The 15,844-nt window shown below is 51.8% G+C and overlaps 6 protein-coding genes across 6 annotated transcripts; 2 read left to right on the top strand and 4 right to left on the bottom strand.

The window, feature by feature from the left end:
- Positions 1-1,462: 1,462 nt before the first annotated feature.
- On the bottom strand, positions 1,463-4,402 carry Z519_07394 (uncharacterized protein; the record flags this gene model as incomplete). The annotated part of the gene is made up of 2 exons (XM_016765129.1): positions 1,463-1,690; positions 1,787-4,402. The coding sequence occupies 2 exons, from the start codon at positions 4,400-4,402 to the stop codon at positions 1,463-1,465; spliced, it is 2,844 nt and encodes a 947-aa protein (XP_016619079.1).
- A 948-nt stretch (positions 4,403-5,350) lies between these two features.
- On the bottom strand, positions 5,351-6,419 carry Z519_07393 (uncharacterized protein; the record flags this gene model as incomplete). The annotated part of the gene is made up of 2 exons (XM_016765128.1): positions 5,351-5,855; positions 5,902-6,419. 2 exons carry the CDS (start codon positions 6,417-6,419, stop codon positions 5,351-5,353), a joined length of 1,023 nt encoding a protein of 340 aa, XP_016619078.1.
- A 1,128-nt stretch (positions 6,420-7,547) lies between these two features.
- Z519_07392 (uncharacterized protein) lies at positions 7,548-8,114 on the top strand (the record flags this gene model as incomplete). The annotated part of the gene is made up of 1 exon (XM_016765127.1): positions 7,548-8,114. The coding sequence occupies one exon, from the start codon at positions 7,548-7,550 to the stop codon at positions 8,112-8,114; it is 567 nt and encodes a 188-aa protein (XP_016619077.1).
- An 876-nt stretch (positions 8,115-8,990) lies between these two features.
- Positions 8,991-10,136, bottom strand: Z519_07391 (uncharacterized protein; the record flags this gene model as incomplete). The annotated part of the gene is made up of 2 exons (XM_016765126.1): positions 8,991-9,754; positions 9,809-10,136. The coding sequence occupies 2 exons, from the start codon at positions 10,134-10,136 to the stop codon at positions 8,991-8,993; spliced, it is 1,092 nt and encodes a 363-aa protein (XP_016619076.1).
- A 1,315-nt stretch (positions 10,137-11,451) lies between these two features.
- Z519_07390 (uncharacterized protein) lies at positions 11,452-13,281 on the bottom strand (the record flags this gene model as incomplete). Its single annotated transcript, XM_016765125.1, has 4 exons — positions 11,452-12,353; positions 12,418-12,557; positions 12,607-12,905; positions 12,988-13,281. 4 exons carry the CDS (start codon positions 13,279-13,281, stop codon positions 11,452-11,454), a joined length of 1,635 nt encoding a protein of 544 aa, XP_016619075.1.
- A 692-nt stretch (positions 13,282-13,973) lies between these two features.
- Z519_07389 (uncharacterized protein) lies at positions 13,974-14,321 on the top strand (the record flags this gene model as incomplete). The annotated part of the gene is made up of 2 exons (XM_016765124.1): positions 13,974-14,044; positions 14,069-14,321. The coding sequence occupies 2 exons, from the start codon at positions 13,974-13,976 to the stop codon at positions 14,319-14,321; spliced, it is 324 nt and encodes a 107-aa protein (XP_016619074.1).
- Positions 14,322-15,844: the final 1,523 nt, after the last annotated feature.

The following is a 15,844-nucleotide window of genomic DNA, read 5'->3' as shown; positions in this document are numbered from 1 at the left end:
ACGCCTCGAACAGCACTGGGCGAGCTTGAGAAGAGGACAATCGCTGTCTCCACCAAGAGCCTGGGCACATTCTATATCAGAAGGTGGAACTAACTCACACTATCCGATATCCCACCGGCTTCGGTCTGCTCCATATACCTGTATGTGACGGCATAGCACAAGGAAAGAGGAGACGAAAGGGGACTTAGATCACTATATTAGCTCACACTCCTCTCCTCTGCTCTCCTCTCCCATCATACCTGCCCTATCTATGTGTTTGATTATAATCTTCCTTCCTCCTCCTTCCTCTCCCCTTTCCCCCACCGTTGGATGGATGCAAAATGCTGTGCTGCATCAATCTCACTTGAAGGGTTTCAAGCCCGATTCGAAGAAGGGGCATACGGGAGTCGAAAATAAGTGGCCTGATCTGGCAAAGTAGAGTGATTTACTATCAGATCGAAGGCACGGTTCATTCACAACGAGTAGATGGTTTGCCTTTCGTTAATGGTGTACTCTGTCATTCACCTTATCTTGTTAGTTATATTCCGTATGGCGGCCGCTTGGACGTTATTGAGCAGTCTTGAGAGATATTTTGTGTCAGACTATGCCACTTATTTTTGAATCCGGCTCGGGGAATGTATCACCTGAAGCATAAGACCGAGGGGCATTCTACATGGCGTCTGGGGGACGAGAGGGGACGCATGTGTCTATTAGCTTCGAGGCTTTGATATACATGTTAGATATGTCACATATATACTCAATACTTTTCTGGTTGACGCCGACAGAGCAACACCACCACCAACACCACCCCCAGAGAGGCAGCGGCTAGGGCAGCGAGCGCCTAGCACAGCGACGGCATTGAGAAGTAGGAAAGGGCTGATAAAAAAATCAGGAATAGGTAGACGACATCAAAAGCATGGAATACTTTGTCGAACCGTAAAAAATACACTGCCAGTACTGTGAACTGTCCAGCACTCCCCCTTAGTCCTTTTTGGTTTGACATGTGACCAGATAAATCTCCCTGCTACCCCTCTTGCCCCCTATACCAACCCAGCACAGCCACTTTGCCTTGTTACAATAGGGAAACCCTTTCACATCCGCTCCTGATATGGCGCGATTAAGATCAGGCGAAGAGCTCACTCCAATCCAAAACACAGGGAAGAACCAGCCACTAACCGCTGGGAATCCCTAGAACACAGAAGCTCCAGACGACAAACTTTCCCTTGGAAGGCCTTGTAACCTATGCACAGCTCACTTGTTATTTTACTCATTCAGACAATAGAATCGCACAGACAGATTGGAGATATATGCAATGGTCCCTAGAGTCCGCTATGTATACGATCGTTGCTGGCAAATGCCCGACGTTGTAGGTCTCCAGGGGTATTCTATGCTTGCCGGTTAGACCTATACATTCCTCAACGCAGCAAATGGCCTCCTTACAAGTCATCCGTGACTCTGTTTTAATAGTCCCTTTATCGTTGGTTTAATCACTCAAAACAGCCCTCAACATCGACACGAACGCGTCCCGCAACTTCAAAACCTCGCTGACCTCGGGCTTTACAGGCTCGCCGGCGCTTCTTCTCAGCCTGTCTTGTGCCTTTCTACGGCGACGTCGTTCAGCCGAGAGAGGGTCGAGATCGTCTTCTGCATCTTCTTCTTCCGAGTCAAGATCATCTTCTTCGTCGGAAATGCGAAGGTCCATCAGATCGCCCTGTAACGTTACTAATTGTAAGTATACATACACTCAACGTTAATGGCAACCCTCTCTGCAGAGATTGCGAGGAGAATAAAGGCAAAAGCAACTCACCTCATGCAATCCGAAATCACTGCTCAGGAAATTCGCCCCTGGCATCCCCGTTGCAGTTTCTGAAGAATTGGCGGACCCCGTTCCCTCAGCCGCCATTTTCTGCCTCGTCTTGTCACTATGCCATTTCTTCCTCGCCTCCTGCCACCTAATCAGCGCGTCAACTTCCGCAATTATGATCTCTCTGTCCACCGCCCCCATGTCCAATGCCCCTTGAAAGATCGCATTCATATCCAATCTTCCACCGCTCCTGGGGCCTTTCCGCAGGAACTCGAGAATGCCCTCGATCCAACCCATCAAGGCGGTAAAGAGCCCGTTATCGTGAGTATGAACTTCATGGATGAATTTATACAGGTTATGTTCGTGTCTAGCACAAAGGTCGATGAATGACTGGACAGTCTGATTGGGATCCGCTGACACATCTTGCCTCTGTGCGATTTCGACCGTTTTGATGGCGTCGTCGGCGAAGCGGGCAAAGTCCGTAATGGAGCTGTAGACATTTGCAGATTTGTATACTCGAATGAGCGGCTCGTAGAATATGGTGAAAAGGTCGCGGAATAATTGTAAAGTATTAGGTTCCTCGATCATGGCTGCCATCATGGCCTTGTCACGTTGCCGTGTCATTAATTTGAGAAGTTGCTTGAGATGCGAGAACATTTCGGCCCCTTGTTTGAGTTCTTCATCCTCGTTTTCGACGGCGCTGTTCCACGCTACCCATGCGTTGAAGACCCGTTCCACCTGGGGCGGTGTAAGTTCAGGTTCGAACTGTTCTGATCTGAGAATCGCGACGACAAGGTCAATTTCTTCCGTCTTTGCCTCGGTTCGGATAACGTTCTTGATTTCTTCAGGACTGTCGACAAAAGCTTTGATTTTGTTGATCAAGACTGGGTCTCCTACTTTTCCCGCAACGGAGTCGATTGATTTCTGGAACTGTCGGATTCCGTCTGCCAGAGTTTGAGCGAATATCCGTTGCAATAGCGATCTTGTGCCAAATGGTTGTGCCAGAAAGAGATCCAACACGCCAGACATAACTGCTGCCGGATTCGCTATTCGAATCACGTTCTTTAATACTGTGTACGGCACGAGAGAATGTATTCGTTTCGCCTGCGCAAACAGCTCGGGGGAGTTGTCTTCCGCCAGGAATAGGTGGTAGATGGTGGCTGCCACTTCTATCCTTAGCCATTCTGCAAATTTCTGGTACTCTGGGCTCAGGTCTGCGAGCTTCTCTTTGCTTCGAATCTCAGCAAATAGCTTGGTTAAGCCATTTGCCTCAACAATATTTCTTCGGAATTTCTCCATGTAGGTGTCCAGCTCTGCCGCTCGTTTTCTGGCGATGTCGTAGAACTTTCTCTGCTCTTCCAGCCGCCTTGCGTCCATCTCTTTCCGTCGTTCAATATCTTCTAATTCTTCCTCGTTCAAGTCGATAGGTTGAAGAGTCAGGAAATCAGCCATTGACCTCGACTGCGCGATGTTTGGGTTTTGCAAGACAGTTCGTAAGAAAGCTCTTAACGACACTCTTTGGTCTTCTCGATGTAGCCGAATGGTTTGTGGACTAGGACTAGGGCTTCTTTCTCTCGATAGATCCCGTTTTGGTGACGCTGATGATTTGGGTGAACCAGACCCGGTATTGGGACTGAGGGAATTAGACGACTTCAGACGTCGATGCACGGGCAAAAAATTCCTCCCAGATTCTTCCACACTGATCCCAGTGGACACCGAAGAGAGAGACGAAGTGTCATCTTCCCCTGACGCCAGAGCAGACGTGAATGTGGAAGATTTATTCTTCCTTGGGAGAGGTGGAAGGATTTTGCCCGGCATCTCAGTCCGCAGTCTCTTGTGCAGCCTTACAAACTCACCATACCGTCTTCCGATGTACACTTCTGGCTGATCAGGCCTTTTGACTCGTATCAGGAACTCGGCGTGCTGATGATAGCGGACGGTTCGTTTGACCGAGGTGATTCTCACACCGGCCACATTGATATCCCAGTCGTTGATGTAGTTGCCCTCAGGGATATTCACGACCAGACCTTGCTCATTCGCGCCCCGTTCCACAACTTCCATTTCGGCGAAACGTATTCTCTCTTCATACCCAGAAGCCGTGGGCACGCCAGACACCATCATCAGCTCCACCAACTTTTCGGATTTCCTTGCTAGCTTTTTCCTTTTCGTCTCTTCTAACCTGTCTTCTGACGAGGAGATGTATTTGCCAGCGAAGGACTCGAGGAATGTCTGTAGTTTCTCTTGCCAGAACTCCTTCTCTTTTGCCTGGTCGAGGAAAGGAAAATTGCGGACATGGTTGACGAAGATGTACCGCAGGATGGGCAACTCAGAGTCCATAGGCGAAACCTCGCCATATTGTGAACGGAAAGGAGCACCAAAACGTTGGAGGGCCGTTGGACTGGCCAGTTCTGCAATCTCGTCCGAGACCTGACGGGAGATGAGCTCTCGCTTGAGATAATGTTCTTGTTTCCCCGTCAAGAGTTGCCCCTCTGGCGGTACCGTGCCGCTTGGCGAGGTCGGAGCATCGACACTGATCTTGGGGACTTTGATATCACCATTGGCTTCGGGGGCGTCCGCGGGTTTCTCTTGGAGGATCGTGATGGCGTCTTGAGCAGACATTGTAGACTGATGGGGACGAAGGACAGGAGGGGACAGAGGCAAGGAAATCAAGTATTCATCTCCAAAGGATGGTAAGAGTAACTTTTGAGCACGAAAGATTTATTAAATTCCAAGAGCGAACTCTTACGTGGCACTGGAATACAGGGACTGGTGCGCAGCCATGTGATGGGTTATGACTAGCTCGCCGTCAAACGATGATCTCCTCGCGCCCTGACGGTAATGGCTTAGATTGAAGGAAGAATACAAGAAGAATAGGATCACTGGATTGCGAATCCGGTGTCACAGCCACTATTGCTGTCATGGCTGCGCAGCAAGCTTCAAACATGGTCGCGGGGCGGCGGGCATCATAGGCATAGACGGAGTAGTAGGTGCAGGATGACTGCGTCATGGGGCGGAAGGAAGGTGCCCGTAGCCCCAACTTGGCAGGGCGAGACCAGAGTGCCCGGTAACTAGCCACCTTGGTAGTCAGTAGGCGCTGGTGGCACCAAGTGGGGGGGCTCCTGGGGTGTCTCGAGGGGTACGCCAGGTGTCGAAGTTTAGGGGACCCTCGGAGGGTGTGACAGTTCAAATGACACTCGCCCGAGTGCTTCTGAAGCTGCGGCGCTGTTAAAATGACAGGCAAGTGACAATGGCGAAGTTTCAACTGTTCATCGCAGGCATCACCAACAGATATGAGCACATCATCTCTTCGCCTCTAGCTGTGAGGCGGAGCAGGATTGCGAATCAACGGTGATCACCAACTCAGTTTAGCAGAGAAGAAGAAAGGCATCCGCCCTTAGGTTGGCTCCCAGATTTTTATGTATGTGCCCAATGCTTGATACCAGACTGACTTCACACTCTGTGCTCCATACAACTACCAGACGTCTCCTCTGCATGACGGTTTGTGACGGCGACCGGGAAGATCAGTCAGCCTGAGCTCAAGAAGCTCAGTGGTCTGTCTCCTTGACCTCACAAAACATACACCAATTTTTGACCGCTTACTTTGTCCTTCCTCAACAAATCACATCCCTCTAGGACGTTCTCCAGCCCCTTGCCCACCTTAGGAGGATGAACCTTCAAGCGTCCCTGCTCCAGGATACGCTCTACCACGTCAATCCACATCTTCATGAACTCAAAGTCTTTGGTATTGTCTCGACTCTCGAATGCCTTTTTCTTCACGGGATCTCCAGTCGCCGTGTATCCCAGATTGTACGTGGTCTTGACGTCCTCCCGAGGAAACTTGACGTTTAAAATCGCACCATAAGTCCCGCCAGGCGATATCACTTCTGCACAAAGCTGGGCAGTTTTTTCCAGAGAGATCGTGTCCCAGACGTACTTGAGATGGTTCTTGGTGTAATCCTTGATCTTGGCTGCACATTCAGGATCATTGTAGTCGAATGCGGCTGCTGCTCCCAAAGTCTTGACGAGATCAAAGTTACGGGGAGAGCATGTGGTGATGGGTGTATATCCCGCGCTATGGAAGTCAGCCTCCAATCTCTCCAACGGCGTGTCTCACTCACAGCTTCGCAAACTGAATCCCCATTGTGCCGGTAGCTGAGCTTCCGCCGTAGATAAGTATGAATTCGCCTTTCGTAGAAGGTTGTGTAGGGAGATCCAGGCCCATCTTCTGGAATAGTCCTTGCCCACAGGTAACAACACCAACACCTATTGTCGCGGCATCTTCAAACGACATGTGGCTGGGAATCCGCATCTGGACATCAGCCTTCACCGCGATCCGCTCAGCGAACGCCCCGTCCTCGGGCTGCAACTCATTGCTGCCATGGACGAAGCCACAGATTCGATCACCCACTTTCCATGGTTTCGAATAACTAGTTCCTTCTTCTGCAACCACGCCGGCATAATCACAACCGACCAGGAGACCTTTGTGATTCATCCAATCGATATGTTTCCAGTCAGTCGGGTTCAATGCAACTGCCTTGACGTCAACGAGGAGGTATCCGGCCCTTTGCTGCGGGTAGGGACGGTCGGTAACGAGAGATGCCTTTCCAGGCTCACCATCCATCACAATCGCCTTCATCGTGGCGGTCTTGAGTGTTTTTCGTGAGGATGAGAGATGGGGGATGCGAAAAGGCGTTGGGTTGGGATTCAAGTCTTGGGGTAAATGTGCAGGATGCTCTGTCTTCTTAAGCAGGAAGGAGAAACTCCGTGAGACCTGCCATTAGGGAATTAATTGGTCGAGTATCATTCCATCATATCCGTTAAATCCATCAACACACTGGACGAATCTCGGACGGATACTCCATCCTCCGCGACCCCTCAATGTCGGTTCCATGCGGGAGCTGGGCACCAGTCATAGGATCCCATACTTGTCGCCTAAGCCGCTTGACTAGAGAGTATTTGGAATTGGAATAGTATACCTGTGGTATCTGGCTCGCCTTCAAGACGAGAAGCGGCAAGAACGTCGTCGACGTAGTTGGCACTTCCCCAGGTCAGCGCGTATTTTCGGTTGTGAGCGGGGTTATGGATAGTGACCTGGAGATTAGCATGATATGGACTAGGGAAATTTTGATTTCAATTTGTCCGATCTGACATTTGTCGTGACTAGGGAAGCAGTTATTGCATCTATTACTTGGCTTAACTTAGCTGAGTGTTTGGTTAGCACAGACGGTAAGTTGTTGCGCCGGTCACCATGAGTCCCTATCTAGGCCATATCGCCACTCCGTATAATCCTTGTCGGGTATGAGACAGAACAATGTCGGAGTGTAAGAGATCCACTAGACTTCCCTGAATGCCATAATGGCATCCATTTATGCCCAGGTATGCTCGTGCATAGAAGTGACGCTGATGGCAGATGAGTAAACCAATAAAGGACTTTGGCCATCAAGGAAGACAAGCAAGGACAGGTAGATCTAGGTCGGATCCGAAATGGCAGAAGTCGTAATAAGAAGCAATACGAGGTTCACGGCAAGTGGGCCGCAATGGAGCAGAGCGTAGAGACATTTTTTTGTCGACAAGCTATTCTGCGTGGAACACAGCCCTGCCGAGTGCGGCGAGGCTGGCCAGGGTTTCGAGCAGCCGCCGTGTCCCGGCAACATTCTCCGAACAAAATATTTTTTTCGACAAACCAAGTGTATTGGTAAATGCTTCCTGCCACTTCAGACACCCAGCCATCACTTATCTCTCTACATTTGCCTACTTCGAAACCATGGTTCGTAAACTCAAGCACCACGAGCAGCGACTCCTTCGTAAAGTCGACCTCCTCACCTACAAATCCGATGGTCCTTCCCACCGCGAAGCCGCCGTGCGACGTCGCTACCATCTAAACCACCCCCTCGACTATTCCAAATATAATGGCCTTTGCGGCCGTCTGAGACAACTTGCGCACTTACTGTCAAATCTTGACCCTACAGATCCGTACCGTGTGGAAATGGAGACCGTCATGTTAGAAAAACTACACCAAATCGGGATCCTGAAGCAAAATCGCAGCCAAGGCGCTGGATTGTCTTCGGTAGAAAAGGATGTTACAGTCAGTGCATTCTGTCGTCGCCGCTTGGGCATAGTGATGGTCCGCATTGGCATGGTAGAACATGTGGCCACAGCGCACAAATTCGTTGAGCAGGGTCATGTAAGAGTGGGGACCGAAGTGGTTACTGACCCGGCCTTCCTTGTATCGAGGGGCATGGAGGATTTTGTGACCTGGGTGGACAGCAGTAAAGTGAAGAGGCAGGTTTTGGAGTATAGGGAGAAGTTGGACGACTTTGATTTGCTGTGAGCTGATGAAGAAGTGAAACTCGAGACATGTTCGCGGAATACGAACAACACACGATCTCATCAAAAACGGGAATGGCAGTCTTGAGAGCTCTTTGCTATGCTAAGATCCGAAGAAAGGGTCGATCAGACGAGACCATGCAAAGAGGTATGACACACAACTCGTTGGCCGCCCTAAACACGACACGTCACCTTCTGTCTTCGAGACGGCAACGCTGTACCTACACCAGGTCAACTTTCAGCCCTGTATTATTGAACAGCAGACAGCAGAATCGGTCGCAAACACCAACCGTGATAGCAAAGTGCTGGTTTCCTGGCCACGCAGACACCACCAGATTCGCCATTCGGTCAAACTTGCGTTGTCGGCGCAGGCCGTCCTGCGACTCTCTTGAAGATTTCGCTCATCAACGAGGACTGACGAGCCGATTATTCGAATTGTGCATGGAGATGGAACTGGGGCTAACCCTGGACCGAATCGAGCTTCATTCAGAAGAGATTGGAACAAGAAACCGTGGGGCCGCGATTGCTCTGAGTGAGGTCCTGCATCTGCTTGGCTCAACTGGCCCTCTATGTACAGTTATGTATATCACCTGGATCGCAGAGTTCTCCCAATCTTGTGATGTCATTAGGGTATCTTCAAGCCTTTTTAGGCAGATTTTGTGCACGGCAACTGTTGTCAAATCTTCAAACATATTGACTATGCCGGTTCCAGAAGAACAGAAGAAAAAAGGCAAGAAAATGGATGCCAGAGCAGCCGCCGTTCTCATCAACAATGCAATATGACGCTGCTGCTCAATAGGCATGTGACAGAGCTCGATTCGATCGACGCCTTCCGCGTCATCTGGCCTCGAGCGGGAGCCTAAGGGGCATATCAATGCTGTTATAAGTCGAAGCACGACCACCTTCGAGTTTTCGCCTTGTTCCCTTCCCCGTCCTTAGTGGCTTTGGTTCTGCTTTTGCGACGTCGGGCGTCTCCCTCTTCCACTCCCACCTCCACTTTCACCCTTGATCCGCGCTTCTCATCTTCATATTCGGCACCTTCAGATACCTTGCGCGTGGCATCCTCCTCTTCCCGATGCCCCGCGACACTATCGTCATCGCTAACGTCCAACCGAAACCTCCTCACGCTGTCTCCGTCACATTCACCCGTGAAGAAGCCCCGCCGTCCATCCTTGCTTCGAAGACGCCGGGGAAGGATTCGCCGCAGGAAACCCCGGACGCCGCTGTGGGCACGGTCGATTTTCTCGTACTCGACGCGTCGCGTTGCATTGGAAGTCCAGGATATGACGGTGTTGAGAGTTGGTCTTTCCGGTATCGTCGCGGCAGGAACAGACGCCGCTCGGGAGTGACGAGTGTCGACTTTGGACATCGGCGGCATGGATTCCGAGCGCAGTGTTGGGGGGCGATCGTTCCCGCTGGCTGGAGGAGCGTGCGAGTATTCATCAGTGTACGGATATTGTGCTGACGGATCGTGATGCCCGGATTTCACCGCGATCAGTTTTACGTCGATCTTTTTGCAGATGCGCCGAATGCTGTCCTGGTCCAGAGCATCTTCAGGGATCATGGATGCATGCCGAGTTGTTGTCCGCGAAGTCGAAACGCTCGGCAGAGGTGTAATTTCTCGACTCAATGCCAACACCCCGTCTAGTGAGGAAAAGAGCTGGCAGCTCTGGCGATGCAACGTCATTGAATCCTTACGAGATCGAGCATGTTTCCTCGCAAGACTGCTTTGTCGCGAGGGGATTGAAACGGAGTTATGCCGCGAGTGTCTGGGGCTGGGACGAGGATGGGTTGCTTTGGATGAGGTGGAAGATTGGGAGCAGACGGTCCTCGATCGGGGTCTCTTGCACACGGATTGACGATGTATCAAAGACTCTGTTGTCATGGTGGTATCCTTCTGAGTAGCAGAGGTCCAGCATTTGGAGCTTCGCTCTGTGACATTCGAAATGGCCGAGTGGAATGACTCGGTGTCTGATACCTCGACGGGGTCGTCACAAGGGGTCGTCATATCGTAATGCAAGCTCATAATTCGTATCGTCGTCATGTCATTCAAAAAGTCCGGGGGCAAAGAATGCAGCGTGGTGTAGCTGGAGTAGAGATCTCTAGGAGGGTCTGGCGTCCCCGAGACGTGGTGTCCGTGATCAGAGAGGCCCTCTGGATTGTGAGCCTTTTTCGACAAAGGAAAGAAAAAATAGCGGATGTAACAGCTCCGTCACCACAGCAAGGGAGCTCGAACAGGTTGAACAGGTATGGATATTAACAAGGACAAGCTCGGCGTCCTCGAGAAGAATGTTCTATATCATTTCTCCTGCCAAAAGACCCCCCGATATCACTCTGTGGGAATTATCAAAAACATTCTTGAAACACCAGAGTATCGCAGAGCAAAGGCAGAGGAGGTAGTATTGGAAACAAACGCAAGGCAAATAAAACCACAAAAAATAAATAGTGACCTCCCAGATTTTTGAGGAAAGGTTAGATCGGCCAGAGGTCATCTGTCCGTCAACGCACCAACAGCCCAAAACTGCACAGCGAATTTTCGGCGGCGTCACCTCCTTTGGAACTGCAATTATTAACACTCTTAGCCGGGCAATCGGCCCATGATTCGCGTGGGACGCTTGTGCGAGTCCAAGCCTCGAAGGTGGGGGAGTGAGTAGGAGTTTGCCGCCTTGCTCGAGGTTGTGCTTGCTCTGGCTTGGAGGACTGGATGAGACGATGGGCGCGGGTTCTCGTTTTGAGACTCTAGAGGGGCAACGAACGGACCAAGTGGGCGCTTGTGGGCGGTTGATGATGCATGGGAAGTTAACGGGGAGCGAGAGTGGCAGTGGGAGGAGGAGGAGGAGCCCAAGTCGGCAGAGATGTCCGACATGGTAGTCGCAATTGGTAATTGGCAATTCGAATGGGTGAAGGGAAAAGGGATTCAAAAATTGCCTAGGCACATATTGGCGCATACTACTCGGCACCACCAAGAAAATGGGGACCATGTGATGAAACATGGGCAATAAAGTCAAGCAATGGTGAAAGGGCACAAGATCGGTGGTGGTGGTAGTACAGCAATAGTAGCGGTGAGGTTGAACTAATTCCCTAGTAGAGCATAGATCGGTCATTGCTGGTCAAGGACTCGGCATGGTGTGCACAGGCCTCTGCACACCGCCTGTGCCACCCTCTTGCTCCATCCACATTCACATTCACATTCACATTCACATCCACATCCACATCCACACACTCCTCACTGGCCACACACACACACACACACACACACACACACACACACACACACACACACACACACACACACACACACACACACACACACACACACAGACGCACACAACCCGCTCCTCTCACCGCGCGTGCGATTTGTGCTGCCATTTCTCCCATGCCTGCCTCACTGACGGCACCGCGACCACCATCGACACCAGTGTGGCAGCTGACCCACACGCCATCGGCACCAGGTGACTGACCTTGCAGCCTTGCAGGTACGATCTCAGGATCCCCGGCACCTGATTCTTCCCAAACAGCCTCCGGATCTCTGTCACACCCGTATTGACAATCATCTCTGGCTTCACCTGCGGGACATGATGCCCCAGGGCTGAGACGAGCCCGTTGGTGAAAGCAGCCTCGGTCGCGGCGATAAAGATGGAGGTGCCAACGTTCTCACAGAACAGCGTCAACGAGGTCACAGCCGCCATATCTTCCACGCCCACGGCCGCCTGATTTGCGATCATAGGCACCTGCAAAGCCAGACCCACGCCCATGCCGGTCAGGATCTCGAAGCCTATCCACGACCCGAGACCGGCGTCAGCGTCCAGAGTGTGAACCATGACTACACCAACCGTGCCTGCTACAGCACCAATCACAAGGAAAGGCGTGTAGTGCCGCCAGAAGGTCAGCAGCCCGTTGGCCACCATGGTGCACGCAGACACGGCCAGGATCAAAGGTATCAGACGAAGCCCACTCTCTGACGCGGATGCATCGCCGACCGATTGGAACTGGATAGGCAACGCAAACGAGAGCGGGAAAAACAGGCCGGCGATAAACACCTGGTACACGAGGCTGAGGGCAATCGGTCTTTTCTTCAATAGATGTGACTGGATCATGGCTCGACTGCCCATTTGCCACTCGTTGATGGTGAAAATGATGACGAGAGCTACAAAGCCTGCCAGGCTGGTGATGACGCGCCAGTTGCTCCACGGGGACGAGACTCCTCCTTTCTCCAGTGCAAGCACGAGGCAGGCCAGTGAACCTGTTCACAACCCGGGTATTAGTTTTCTCGAGGGCCGTCGGCTCGAGCAAAAGACAGAACTTACCCAAGACAAGGAGGCTGCCGGCCACATCTAACGAGAACAGTTTTTCCCTTAGAGAGACTCGCATTGACTCAAGCATCGACGGCATCTTGACGGTGAGAGCCGTGGTAGCTGCCGCCAAAGCGCCGACGGGTAAGCTGATCCTAAGAGCAGCATCAGTGTTGCCGGCTCAGAATATGTGACGGCACTCACCAGAAGCACCATCTCCAGCCCGGGCCGTCCGTGAGCACCCCGCCCAAGAGAGGCCCGACAACACTCGCGCAGCCAAATGTGACTCCCAAGACCCCCATATATGCAGCTCTATACTGCGGTTTCGCACTGAAGGCGATAATGATAAATGCTCCTGTCATGGCTCCTCCACCGCCCATTCCAGCAATGACCCTGCCCAAGATTAGAATTGAGCTGCTGGGAGCCATGGCACATATGACGTTTCCAAGCTCGAAGATGAAGACTGTGAGCAAGAACGTCCATTTAAACGGGAAGTACTTGTACTGCTCATCATTTTGGGGTGACCAGTCAGTTTTACATTCGCGTCCGGCCTGCGGTGCAACTCGAGTTCGATTGCCCACTTACCGCCTTTCCCCATGTTGATTGAAACGCAGCATTCGCGATTGTGTAGGCCGATCCGTACCAGCCCACGTCCTTGACGGTTCCGAATTGATCTGTGATTCTGGGTATGGCTGTCGAGATGATGGACGTGTCCAGTGCGGACAGGAATATAGTAAATACCAGTCCAATGGTCAAGAGGACAAACCGCAGCCCGGCGGGATAGTCATGATCCCGCTGCTGGCGAGGCGCGTCTCCAACCTGACTCTCATCCACAACGGGCGTTGGTCGCTGAAGCTCGAGACCGTCGCTGCCAGCCATGCCGCTCTGAGATACCGAAGAGACTGACAGCTTTGGAGTCGAGCAACAAGACACGAAGTTTTGGATCCATCAGCCGAAGTCGATATATGGTGAGTCACGGTCTCCCACTGCACGTCCCATTGGACGGCCGAGAAGCGAGAAGTCTGACACCGACTAAAATCTGATCGAAAGCGAAACGCTGATTGCCCTGATGTTGGCGTTCGGCACCCCGGCCACAGGTGCACTGGTCATCAACAGTGAGTGGCCAATGTTGTGCTGTATTCATCTCTACCAATGCACATGACACGTTCGAGACTACTCTTCAATCATTTATACCAGGTTTGGGTTCTCAGGCTCTACGGTGCTCTTGTACGAGGTATCAAGCTGGCTTCAACATGCTCGGCTTCGGATGTGGTGTCATTGGCATATTCACTTCCCTCGCAGCCAGCGGGTCGTCCGGGGACTTGTTTGGTGAGCTTCTGCTGGAACGTTGACGCTGCGTGGGTGACCAATTTCCCAGTTGGGCCGGGCCAAAACAAAAACGCCTTGCGAGCTGCTGTTGCCGTGCCATATGGTATGTGTCATTTGGCTTCTCGGGAATACGATGGTGATAACCGATTCTGGCTCTTCAGGCATATGCCTAGCTCTGTCTCGACGAGGTTCAATGGGTCTATTACGCAGAGCTCTTCCCCAATCATCTCCATGCAAACGGGATGGCCTTTTCGTTGGTGACCGTGGCTCTGGTCGACCTGTTGTGGCTAGAAGTGGTCCCAACAGCCTTTGAGTAAGTCTCGTTTGTCACAGATAGCTTTCCTCCTGGTTCTGACGATCATATTATGAATATCGGCTGGAGGTTCTACCTATGCTTCATCATTCTGTCCTTGCTGTTTGCCATTATTTGTTTCTGCTTTTTCCCCAACTCTCGGGGCTTAGCCATCGAAGAGATGGCTGTGCTGTTTGGGGATGACGCCGAGGTTTACCAGATAGCCACGCCTGAAGACAGATCCGAAGCGGTGGCCAAGGATGGTGGTGCCTTTGTGGAGGATATCAAGAATGCTTAATGTAACTCGGACACATCTTAGTGTGAACCCTCGGGAGATGTATTCTACCCAAGAGATATGGGAGAAGTGCACGTCGGCGAGATTAGTATGCAGTGGAGATGTGGTCTCTATCGGCGTGCTTTTGCACATACGTACAAGGTCCAGCCGTTCTCAATGAAACGAATCGTTGCCATTCCTGTGTTGCGTTGGGTACCTTAATAACCTTAGTATACGCAGGTCTGTGCTCAGGGTATCGTTAGGCTCCCCGAGTGTGAGACAGTGCCCCCAGAGCACCCCAGAGCAACCCTCAGGATCATCATGGTCTCCGGCTGGGATCGCTGGGTTAATGTTGGGCACCTGCAGGCTTCAGCGCCACAACTAATAATCGCCCAGAGCCGCTTACCTTCGGGGTTCTCCCGCATATCCCCTGTTGCCTTCAATCAACCAGCGAGCCAGGCTAGTAGCCTCTACGTTGCCTGCGTTGAGCCTGTACTCCGTACGAGGTAATACAGATGTCCCCATCCATCTCTCAAGGACTTATCTCTTTCTGTCACAGAGCTTGCTAGCATTTCCCCAAGGACGACAAGTTCTAGGCCCGCTCGCCTTTCGCGACCGTTCGCCTATATTCCTCTCGTTGGAAGAGGATATATCTCAGAGATGCAGACAATCGGCAAGCAGGATGGCTGTGGCGCCAGCTCAGATCTCGCTCGATGCCTGGGTTCCAACGACACACATCTGACGCCTCAATCAGGCATCTTTCGGCGTCGCCATAGCGGTCTTGGCGGCCTTGGTGGCGGCGAGGCGGTCTCGTCCTCGCTCTCGCTCCGGCTGTGGAATTTGTGAGCAGCGAAAAGTTCAGTGCGACGAGGACTACCTACGGACATTGCACCAGGATGGAACTGCATTGTTACTACAAGCCGCCACCGCGTAGGTCTAGAACAACTACTTCTAGCTCCAAGAGACCTTCCCGTCCAACTGACTCGACAAATCCGAATCATCCTTCGTATCAAGCGTTACAGGCTGTTGGGGATACCGCAGATGAATCTTTGACAAGGATGGGCAGCTCCGAGGACTGCACTGATGAGGTACTGAGTCCAGTCGAGTAGCTCAACTTCCCATATTAGTCCAATAGCAAAGCCTCCGCCCTTCTTGATCTACTGGGAGACTTTTCCACCTCGACAGCAGGCAATCTCTCTTTGCCTCTTCCCTGAAGCTGAAGACTCATCAACCTCATCCGTGTCAGCAAACCCAAATAGAACCGGTGTCGATTCTGCGATTGACAATACAATTAATCGAGGCACATGGCACAACGAGAGTAGTGGTCTTTCCGCGGCCCAAACGATTGATAGTGGACCACCGGGGATTGGTGGAGTGACAGAACCTGCACTTCCCGTGCGAATGGGGCAGCTTCAAGGACTTAATGCTTCACCTCGGCCGAATCCCGATAGCTCTATCTGCTTTGAAAGTAGTCGGGGCGTTTGAGAGAGTATTTTTCTGAAAATGACTCCGCGTCCAGCCGCGATGCTTATGGGAGCGTCCTGACT

This window comes from Cladophialophora bantiana, assembly GCF_000835475.1.
Source record: "Cladophialophora bantiana CBS 173.52 unplaced genomic scaffold supercont1.10, whole genome shotgun sequence".
In the NCBI taxonomy this organism is placed as follows: domain Eukaryota; kingdom Fungi; phylum Ascomycota; class Eurotiomycetes; order Chaetothyriales; family Herpotrichiellaceae; genus Cladophialophora; species Cladophialophora bantiana.
This window is presented reverse-complemented; position numbering and strand designations above follow the sequence as displayed.